The 11,560-nt window shown below is 43.9% G+C and overlaps 1 protein-coding gene across 1 annotated transcript in view; it reads right to left on the bottom strand.

The window, feature by feature from the left end:
- PRR5L (proline rich 5 like) overlaps positions 1-11,560 on the bottom strand; it is a 32,868-nt gene continuing 21,308 nt past the window's right edge. Inside the window, exons 7-9 of the mRNA XM_050897553.1 lie at positions 8,426-8,566; positions 6,863-6,989; positions 1-3,019 (exon numbers count right to left, since the gene is read on the bottom strand). Coding sequence (XP_050753510.1) covers positions 2,637-3,019; positions 6,863-6,989; positions 8,426-8,566 — 651 coding nt within the window. The 3' untranslated portion in view covers positions 1-2,636. The remainder of the gene's footprint in view (positions 3,020-6,862; positions 6,990-8,425; positions 8,567-11,560) is intronic.

Raw genomic sequence — 11,560 nt, 5'->3', positions numbered from 1 at the left:
TCTCACATGGCTGTAAAAGTGATGCTTATGACCAGACGCTCAGTGTGGTTTACAGAACAAGTTTTGTTTACTTCAGTTTACAAAGTAAAGCCACCAGCTTTATTTCTCCCTAAAAACCAAAACAATTGGGGAAGTGCATGATTCAGAATGGCTTGGTGCAAATTTTTGCAAAGTAACAGACACAAAATCCAAATAATTCAAATTATACATACATGTAAAACAAAAGAAATTCAAGTTAACACCAGGACTGGATTCCTGTTAGTCCTGGAGATGATCCAAGAATATGTCAGGAAATAAATAAACCATTCTAATTTTCACCATAAAAGAGGGCGCTGCTCACTAATCCAAATGGTTTGAGTATTTACAGAAGGCAAATGGGTTAGAGGAGAAATAGAAAGAAGAAAAGCATTCATAAGAGTGAACTGAAATGCTGCAGGGTGATCACTTCCCCACATGCCCCACTGTGACTAAGAGAAGGCTTTAAATCACTGCAAGGGGCCAAAGAAATTCCTTTTGAGCGGGATGCCATCATCTGTCCCATGCTGGAGCGACCGTGCCAAGGTGAGACCAGCATGGTCTGCTAGGTTTGGATGTCACCACAGAGATTCTGAAGCTCCACCACAATCCATGGCTACCCTGGGGCAGATGACAACAAATAAGTTGGCCTGGTCAGTCCAATTTATGAATAGGAGGGCAATTTATCCTAGAATCATCTGAAGGGAAGACTGCTTAAAGCCACATCTTCCTGGCCTCCACTGGACTGTGCATGCTCTGAGGAGGAGGCAGACAGCACAACTAAATCTCTGTTCTTCAACATGTAAGTACAGCTGGTGATCAAAACACTTGGCATTTCCACAAAGGCCAACAGCTAGGGTGCCTTAGGTGACTGCAAGAAAAAGCAGGCCCTTTCAAGTATCTCTTTCAACATTTGCAAACCACAGGAGACAAAGCAACACCCTTGTTTACAAAGGCAGTGTGACTTGTGCTGGTTGCTGGTATTTCTGATGCTTTGTTACTGAATAATAATCTGCTTTCTTTCTGCTGCACATGCTACTAAGGCCAAATCCTGACAGGTCAGAGCTGTACTTTTGGTGCAGTCAGTGGAGCAGAAGATGCTTAATGTCCAACAGAAGCAGGGTAAATTCTGCAGTTAATGTCACAGCATGCAAAAAAACATCCTGAAGGCTTATCCTAACCTTCTGTTTCCTTGTCAAGATAAATTTATTTACAGTCAGTACCACAGGGACTAGATTCGAGTGGCAGTGGTGTTATATCCATATTTTTAATGGGATTTGACATTTAAAGCAGCATTTCAGTTCACCTCTAAGTCTGTAATTACACTTGCAAATCTGCTTAGCAAGACATCAGCACAGTATCCCAGGGGACCGCTCGAACAGATTGGTTCTGTTCCCATAGAAGCAGCATTTGAGTACCAAGTGATGCTACAAAGCAGACACTGTGGACTGCAGTGCCTGACACACACACTTGCAAACTGGACCCACTCCTAATCTTCAAAATAAAAACAAAGACTGCAAAGAGCCCTTGCTTTATCTTAAAAGCAACACTGCGCTGAGTCAGATACCACTGGAGGTCAGGAGCACTTCATGAATACACTACTGAGACAGGACTCCTTTCTACACCCGGCTGGTTATCTTTGGTCTCACAAAATCTGCAAGTGCTAAAAGTACCAGAGCAGCCCAAGGATGAAATCCTGTTCGTCACTTCCTGGTCTGGAATCACGGTGGCCCAGTGCTGAGAAGCACCCTTATGTCTCCCGCACAAGTGCAGACTCTGCCCAGCATCTCCTTCCCAAAGGAATCCATTTAGATTTCTCCTTTCATTGTAGCCCTACCACCACTGAAATTTTGAGAGCAAATTGATGCCAAATGCCAGGATGCTCAGGACTATATTTTGCCCCCAATTTACACACGCACCCCTCCTTTGCACCCGATTTACACCACCACCCCCAAAGATATGACTGGAACCAAATAAAGTACATATGAAGTACTCAGCTGGGACTCCATGTATACTCGGTTCTCTTCAGGTCTGGGGAAAAAAAAGTCTGATTGTTTGGATTTGGACTTCATCCATGGGAGGTGAAGTGAAGGATCTCCTCTCACAAGCCACCTGAGCAGATCTTTCTGCAGGATGCAAATGGTTTCATCCCTGAGTTCAACTTTAAAAGAGAAAAATGCAGTCCTCAGCCATCATTACCCTAGCGCCAGAAGCAAAGAGAACATTTAGAACAGAGCTGTCCACTGCAGGAATAAAGCACAAACAAGCAGCACAAACCTGGGAAAGATAAAGAAAAGCAGGAAGACGCTAATTTGTATCAAACCAAAGAAACAGAAGGAAACCTGAGGCCAAAGGGTTTGCACTAGTAGTGGAAGAAAGCTTACAGAAACCCTTTGCAGGCCTCAGTGCTCATTTGGGAGCAGCTTGGTACCTCCATCAACAATGATCCCAGACAGGCAAGAAAAACAAATCTAGAGAGCATTCCCAAAGAGACGTCAGATCCCTCAAGGTCATTTCAATGACATGAGCAAAACTCGAATTTTTCTCTTTTTTCCCAGCAGGGATGACACGACACTTTGTCCAGCTTACTGCATACAGTTCTCTCTTCAGCAAGACTTCTTCTAGCTGACTGACATGCAGTTCAGCTCTGCAGGGTCCTGCCTACCTGCTGCCATGACTCCCTCTGGCCCATCAGCAATACTGGGCTCACTGGAGCACTGCCTGTGGCTAAAACTGGGCTGCAGGAGGAGGCATTTGTCGGTACTGTCTGACTCCTCAATCACCATTCCTGTGTGCATCATGGAGGCCATTGCCAGGAGCTGAATATCTGAGTGAGCATTGGCAACAGTGTGGCGACGGATGCTACCACATTTCTCCAGGTAAGCCTCACCCTCCTGCTCTGTCAGTGGAGTCAGGGCCATCTCGCTGGGCTGCCGGCTCGTCACCACGTGAGATGAATAATTCAGTACACCAGTCTTAGGACGGGATCTGGAGTACCGTCTCTCTGGAAGAGAAAAAGGAAGCAGGAACAGTCAATAGGGCACAGACAAAGCATCGCCTGAACCGCTAGGCTGGCCTCAGGGAACAGAGAGGACTCAGCGTGCAGCCACAGAGTGTCCCAACTTGTTACCACCAGGGAACAGTCAGGTGCTCATTAGTTCATACTGCTGGGGATTTGGAAAGGAGGTCTGGCTCTCCCCCGGTAAGGAGACACCTCCCGTCCTCCTGTAAGGCAACAGTGCTGCTGCCTGCGAGAGAAGTGAGCCAAAAAGTAACGAGTGCAGCAAAGGGACTTTCTTCAGCATCCTGATGGTCTCCTCTCTTACCCAGGGGGATGACGACCGAGTAGGAGCTCTCACGTGCAGGTTCACTACAATCAGTGACACTAAAGTGGCACAAGTCCCCAAAGAAACATTCAGTGAGGACCTGAGTTGCCATCCCTTTCTCTGGAAAATTTCTCTCAGGAGATACCATTAGCTGGTGTCAACATGAAATTCCTGACGCTTACATTGCGCTGCCTCTCCAGCTGCCTAGAGAAAGGCGGTTCTGCTAGCATTATCCCACTGTATTTTTTAAAGATTATGCAAGAAAAAGAACATTTCATCCACTTTAAAACATGTCTGTATTTGGGGCTAGACACTTAACAGTGCACAGCAACAGCCCACAAGAGCGCGGGAGGAAAGGCGCAGATGAGGAAGGCAGTACTTGTGGAGCACGGGTGAAGACGGTGACACAGAATTGATGGGTGTAGGGTCTACGATCTGCTCAGCAAAAATGTTAAGGGGGAAAAATGCCTGGTTTAAAACTCAAACCCAAGGCGCAGGCCCCAGCCCCTGTGTCATGAAGCACCATTTCAATTCTGACACTGAAAGCTTTAAGAAAAGCAGGGGTCTGAGTATGTGCCTTGGCTCGCTGTAATTCACTCCCCTAACAGGTTGAATCAGACAGTATTACTTTTCACCTGTTGTCTTCCACTGCCATACAGCATTGCCATGTGGTGTTAAACACCTCATGTGGTCTATCCCCGAAGCAGCTGATAAAGCTATTCCCTACCTGTCTCTCTGTTTCTCACCAACTTCCTTGAAGTGCAGGGTCTCGTTTCATAAAGTCGGAAGCCTTTAAACCATATAAAATACTTCCACCAAGACTGCAGAGCATAAGAGAGAGAGTAACAAAATGCAAAGCAAAGCACTCGTCACTGAAGGTTATAAAAGAGTTTTGGAAGCTTGCATGAGGAAGAAAAGCAGAAAACAAACTCTATATTGTTGCAGGGAGGAATGGGTGAGCAGCCAAAACTCCACCACTGGCAGCAGCCAAGCTATGACAACACTTCACCCCACTGCTGCCAGTAATACATTCATTCAAAATGGTTCATTTTGTGCTTAAGAGTATGTGCAAATAATTTTTGAGGCTGGTTACGGTAAATATACTCTTTAGGTGCCATCTGCAGCTCAAGCCACAGCAAGCTGTAGTGTTGGAGGGCATTGGGACCTGACTCTTTTGAGGAAAAAATATCCACACATTATTTTTGTGCAACAAAATTAAAATTCTTCATGATGAGAATCAGGTAAAAATTAGGCTAAACACTGAACATTCATTTATTGCTTTACTTTTCCCCCTTTACTTTCTTGGCCACAAAAAATAGTTTCTTAAGAAGGGAGTTGTCATGCATAATTTAACTAGAAATTTTATTTCTATTTTGGTGCATTGTGGCCAGGAACGTAAACTGGGAGGAGTTTTTAAGGGATTTTTTGCAAGCAAACTGAAATCAGCAGTGGTGTTAGGTTTAATACATGGGGGGAATAGGGTGAATGTTTTATCTTCTTCCCTATTCCCAATTTAAAAATTGTTTCTTGGACAACTGGATCCCTTCAGCATACTCCATCCTTACAATGCAGGTTATGGCTAATTTACATGGGCAAAGCAAGAAGGGTGGTAACAGAAGAGCAAGTGGGGATGCTGCCCTCTACGAATCCCCTCGGTGAGCTGTCCTGTCCCCTTTCACACCTATCCCTGCTGCACTCCTCTCTCACTTTAAATCAAGTTTAAGATACAGCAGCCTTGCAGGCTGAAGCCTTATGTGTATTCACAGCTGTGATCAGACACCTTCAGTCACATTCTCAACACTTGTTCATCTTGAAGGCTCCAGTCCAGAGGGCAGTTTGGCCTCCACAGCTTGTGTTGAGAATGCAAGCGTACCCAAAGCCCAACAGTGCGTTTCCAAAGAGCTACTACAGGGAACCTACTGGGCTTCATTGTCATTACAGGCTGCCCAGTGAGAGAAGAAACTGGTTCTGAGAAAGCAAAAAGGTGACAGAAAGAGGGAGAGAGGAAGAGAAAGAAGTTTGATTAGAAATGGGAGGTAAGGGAAAGTTAAGGAAAAGAAACCACCACCACAGCAGCACTTTGAAAATACCAAGATTATTTGCAGAAAAGTGCTGCTCTGCTGTCAATGTCATGTAATGCAAACACAAGTTCTTTCCTTCCTCCCGCTCAGCACAGGGTAGAGCAGGGGCAAAAGGCCACCTTGGAAATACACACAAATAAATGACAGGTAAAATCAAAGTAAATACAATGATTTTAAGGCACATAAACTTTACAAGGTCAGTTTGTGTGAATTTTTTTTTTTTTAATGACACTAATGCCTTGTTCAGCTGGTGGAAATCCAGGATGGCTAGAAACTTCAGTACAGGTCAGGCAGGTACCTTTCAAACTATCCCAGCAGCACGCAGATGTCCATAAACAGCAAAACAATCAAATTTGCCAAAGCTCAACTTCAACAGGGGAATGTGGTCTAGATTTAGCCTCAGGATCAGGTCTGCAAATCAATGCTGAGCTGTACAACCATGTTCACTTGCGTAAAAGATATTTAATTGCCCAACAACTACAAGAACAAAACCCCTGAGCCATAGTTTGCCTAAAGTGATGCCATGAGTTTGTTACAGGCACAGATCATCTGAGTCCTGAAAAGTCCTTCTACCACAAGACCATCTTTTCCCCTGTGCTGCTAAGGTGTAGTACAAGACAAGTTGTGTGTCTCCAGCTTGCTACAATTTGCATCAAAGCAAAAGCTAAAGCTTATAAAAACAGAGGGAGACTGGAGCTTTCTTCACTTGTTCTATTTAAGTCTTCTTGACTATCAAATCAGTATCATTATGCCCATTTCTTAGCGAGCCAATCTCATCTGGCTGGCCACGGGTGTAAGCAGAGCTCCTGGATCATGCGTGGAGAAGTTTTCCACTATAAGCATCCCCTTCCTGAAGTGAAATGCCAGTTCTCTCACCTAGACTCATTTATCCACAGTTTAAACACAGATTTTTTTTTTTTTTTTAAACACAGTCCTCAGATGGAAGGAAGAGTCCATGCAAAAAACCCTGTAATCCCTCAGAATGAGCGTCCAACAGTTTTGCTGTTTGCGAAGGCTGGCTGATGCAGCAGTGAGGGTGGGAATCCAGGCAGCCAAAGCGGGCTAGCAAGCAGGGACAGAGAGCAGGCAGCAAAGGACTGGGTGCAGTCTCTCACTGGGGTGAGAGCAGTACATCAGGCGTGGAGCCGGGATTTTTAAAATCCAGCCCATCTCCAGAGAGAGGGGAGACTTGGCACGTGTGTGTGTGTGTGCAGTAGTAGAGCAGTAATAGTTCACTTGGTCATGGAAAATAAAAGGCCCGTCACAAAAATCTACATTCAGAAACATATTAATCAGGATGTTCTCAAGGGTGTTTTAGCCTTTCTTTTCTGTCCCTCATGGAGTCATGCACTGTCTCCTTTTCTAGCACAGATATGCACTGCCTCACGTTAACCCACCTGTGTACCCCAACAAGAGTTCTGTATGATCTGCATGTCTTACCAAGCAAGCAGGTGCTACCAGAGAAGCTGTGATCCTCACACAAACCCAAGTACGGTGATACCACCTGCTTGACCAGTTCTTCCAGCTGTAGGTAGCCCTCACTGGGGCCAGTAGGCTCATGGACACTCTGAAATTCAAATATAAAAAGTCAACATTACCCTTACATAGTTTTGAGTAAGGTTTTTGAGTAAAGCCTGGGGTCTGTCAAATAGCTCTGCACTGGAATATCCCAAACATATCAGTAGACCATTTGGAGGAGCACAGCTGATAAGCCCAAGTGGAGGTTCATTCAGGTCAACCTCCTTGTTCAAGTCATAGCCATAACCCTACAGACATCGAGCAGCTAGCTGTCTTTTTTCTGACCAAGGGATAGGAAGGTACAAGGTACGCTCACACTGAGGATTTACACAGCGTAACTACAGTGATACAATTATACCAGGGCAGTTCTACCAGGAAACGTCTCTTTGTAGAAAAGCCTTAACACACTTGGGCAAAGCACTGCTCTTTTCCTAGGCAGGACTGCAGGAAAAGCACTCTCTGTAGTTCAGCTAACCAATTTAACAGTCATTTCAGAAACTGTTCACAGACTTAACTTCCTGCAAAGCCTCAATAAGCTTTTCTTTCTCAAATGTGTCACTTTGAGACCCTCTTTGCCCTCAAGATTCTTTTACTAAAATATTTCAGGGAAATTGAGCTAGCACTTTAGTATCTCCTGCTATTACAGTCTGGGTCACTGGGAACATCAGAACAGCGAGAACTCATACAGAAATACCAGCTTAGCCACTTTGCAATTGTACTTCAGAAAATTTCATTCCCCATCACTCATTATAAGGTATATCGGAAAAGAAATAAAAGTGAGAGAAACCGAAACAGCCACCTGTAATATGGTATTTTGCAGGACTGTCAGGCTGGGTGATATAAAAAGATAAAACAGCTGGTATACTTGGCTGTATTTGGCATGCTTGGAAACTATTCTCTTGAGGTCTGGATAAAGAAGATAGTCTTCATGAAGGTCTGGGTCTCTTGGGAGAGGCCTTTGGAAGATGTATAGCATTTTGCCTGCTGCCAAAAGGTATTCCTTCTGTCCTGGGCACTGCTCAACTTCCCAGCCAGTCAAGGGGCCAGCGTCGGGCAGTCAGCAGCCACAGCTCATTCAAATTCCACAATCCGCTGTGATGGAGACTTTCCCTGTCATTGCAAAGCTGAGAAACCAGGAGAACTAGGGCACAAAGAGGCATTCAGAGAAGCTGGGAGATGAAAATTTATGTGTAAAAAGAGTTCTGAGACTGTTCCTAGCTGGGGAGGAGAGGTACCAAGAAAAATACAAACACCAAAGAGCAGAACCTGGCCCTTTCACAGCAACATCCTTACCTGTTCCCAGGAAAGCTCAGGACATTCAAATTCGGCTCTCATTTCTACATTTACCGCTCCCAAATAAGCACACATCACTTCCCCTTCATCACACCCTCTGTCCTCCCCACTCTCCTTTCCAGGGTTTGTATTAGTTTAATGAGGTCAAGATACCCAAGTGGAGTCAGACGAAGAAGAGCAGAGGCTCCCCACCTGCAGAATTAACAGCATCTGGATAATGGAAGCTGGGAGCTTTGTCTGGACCAGAGGAAGAATTTCTTCCAACTTTACTTTTAGCAAGACCAAGTCTCTGAAGCCAAGAAGAGCAATCTGACGGATAGTCAACTCCTGACCCTAAAAAACACAGAAGGCAAAATCCAAGAGTTTGTAAAGGGACATGTGAGCATCACACCAACACATATATGCACACAGACAGAAAGGGTCTATCCTGCCCTTTGCTGCTGTGGCAAAGCACCCCCCAGCTGCTCAGGTTGAGGATTCATGGTACTCGTTGGTCGCTTCCCTCTCAGTCTCTGTTCCACACAAATTCTGAAATGAGTAACACCTCATCTGAGGCACCACTAGGTTTGGTGTGAAGCCAAAAATGGGCCTGTATTTCACCAAAAGACTATGTATTCGCAAAACCCAACTGCCATCCAATTTGGTCACAAACATCCAAAGTCCAGGAAGGATGCAGCTCGTGCTTTTGCCACTCAGAGCTGAGAAACCAGAGAAGGTTTGATAGGGAGAGAGATTGGTACAGAGTATTCCTTAACTAAGCGTACCTCTGGTGTGTGTTGGATCCTCTTTTTGCTCAACATCTGCACTTTAGACCTTGCTGATATGACAAAAATCCACAATTCAGTCCATTACAGATTTTAGGATTTAGGCTAGAGCAAAGCTAGAGAGACTGCTTGTACCAAACATCATTTAGAAAAGCAACAGCTTTGATTTCCACTGCAAGGCATTCCGTGTCCTCCCAGTTACTTTTGTACATCAACAACACAAGTGAGCAGGCTTTAACAGATGAAGATGTAATATTTCTCAGCATATTTAGATACAGTTGGACTCCATTTGGCATTCTAGTGTTACCACCTTTCCCTCTGCTATGCTTAATGTCTGCACGACTTTCTCTTGCCCCACTGCAGCTTAACAGCAGAAATTTTCCTCTCAGCCCTGTCCAGCACTTTTTGGCCTGAAAAGTTTCCCTTGTTCTTCCCAGCACATTAATCTCTGCCCCACAGTCTGTTTGGGAACCATTTTATGGTCTCCATAACACACTCAACATGGCAAATATTTAGCTGGAAGGAATTAACAGCAGTTAATCATTAATTCATAATGGTTTTAATGTCGTAATTAACAGCATCATCAATATGTAAATATGAATTAAAGCCACTAGTCTGAAGGGCAGCTTGGCCATAATAAAAGCACTTTGCTGTTTTAAACCATCACTGCGTGTTTAGAAACATGGAGGTGTAGAAAAGACCGGTACATACCTCTGAACTATATTTCAGCAGTTGCACACTTTTTATTTATATCATGCAGTTTAGTCCCGTTAACTTCATACCCCATTTCAAAATGCAAACATCTTGCTGTGCCAAACAAAACAAGATTTGCTATTCTTTTTCCACACCAAGTAGTTACATCAACAGCTGCAACTATACAAAAGCCGGTGACCTGTTTACATAGTTTCCCTCTGTACAGCAATTTAACCACTTTGGCTGCTTAAAGGTCATATTTCTGCAACAGCTGCGAGCCTCGGGTTTAAACTTAGCTGAGATAGGAAGTTACTTCTAGTTACTACCTTCAGTAACACATGCTCACACATTTGGCTGACTTACTTTCATTCTGAATGGGCAGTTGCTGGGATCACAGAAGAGCACAACTAGCTGCAATGTTGACATTTGCAGCAAAGGATGGGGAACCAACAACAAATTGACTTTCCCATCTACCAGAGTAGCGCATGAAGAACTGCGGCTTGGTGAAAGAGATTTGCTAGATGAGCCCTCTTCACATGTGGTGACACACCATGTAAATAGGTACATACAGTTCCCTATTTGTAGGAAGAGCCCAAACTTGTTATTAGGGCACTGGCCTGGGATAAGAGCAATTTCTTATTTCTTGCTGCACCAGTAACTCCCTCTGTTGTAGCCTAGGGCAGCTTACTCAGAGTCAAATTCTTGTATGTATTTAGGCAGTTTAAATCCATACATTTATGTAGGACTTAGGTGCCTACAAAGCTTTAAATGTGCTGTCTGTTACCTTTCAGTTCCTCATCTGTAAAATGGAAATACTTCCCTAACTTCACAGCTCCTATGAAATACTTTCGAGTCACTCAGATATTGTGACAAGACAAATACAGTAAGAAAGTTATGCTTTCAAAGAATCTCAACATCCCATAGTCATGCTTTCACCACTACCACCAAGTTGCTTCCAACAGCTGCACCCACTGTGCAGTAACTTTTGTTCAGTTTCTCATTAGAGACATTTAATAGCAGGTGAGTAGATTTTTCTGCTAAGTGGCAGAATTATTAGCATCAGTGGGTATGACACACAGTTAGCTCAGCTGTTTCCACAGTGCACAGATAGCTGCAGTGCAGACAAACCCCTGCTTAAATAGATTAGGTCACTCCCTGATGGAGAATTAGTTGCAAAAGGAGAGAAAGGGAGGATATTATAATTGCACAGTTTTACCTGCCAAACACCTACCTTTAAGCATCTGCAGCAAGGAAAGAATAAAAATAAACACAGTAGAAAGGTTAGTGTCTGTCTTTACAGAAGTCCTTTCTCTTTTAGGAAATGCCAACTTTAATGGGATTAGAGGAAAAGGGCAACCTTTGAGCTTTACCTGCTGCCTTTGAAACAATACAAGGGAAAAATAATTTTAAAAGGCTCTGGAAAACATGTCTTATAGAAGAGGCAAAAGTCAAGAGGAGGAGGCTAGCATCTCCAGAATGTCAGTCTCCTCATGAGGTACATTTTTCTTTTCCTGTGATGGCAGAGAAGATCAAAATAGGCTGGGGAGGTAATTAGACTGCTCGTATGGAAACCCTGACTAAAACTACATTAAAAAATGATACAGCTCAACACTTCTGATGGGATACTCAGCTTTCAAAATATCCAGCGTAAACAGGTCTTACATAAAGTTGTTCATTCATCCTCTACCCATAGATTTACTTGTCCCCTTATTAAAGCTTCAAAAAACCCAACAGAGGATTTTCCAAAGGCACAACAGGCACATAAGCCCTCCAAAAGTAGTTAGGGTGAGTTAAACACATTTGCTCCTGATCTAGTCTTCAGATTTGTCCCTCTGAAGAAAAGTTGTCAGTGTTGTCACCTGCACCAACA

This window comes from Gymnogyps californianus, chromosome 5 (assembly GCF_018139145.2).
Source record: "Gymnogyps californianus isolate 813 chromosome 5, ASM1813914v2, whole genome shotgun sequence".
In the NCBI taxonomy this organism is placed as follows: Eukaryota; Metazoa; Chordata; class Aves; order Accipitriformes; family Cathartidae; genus Gymnogyps; species Gymnogyps californianus.
This window is presented reverse-complemented; position numbering and strand designations above follow the sequence as displayed.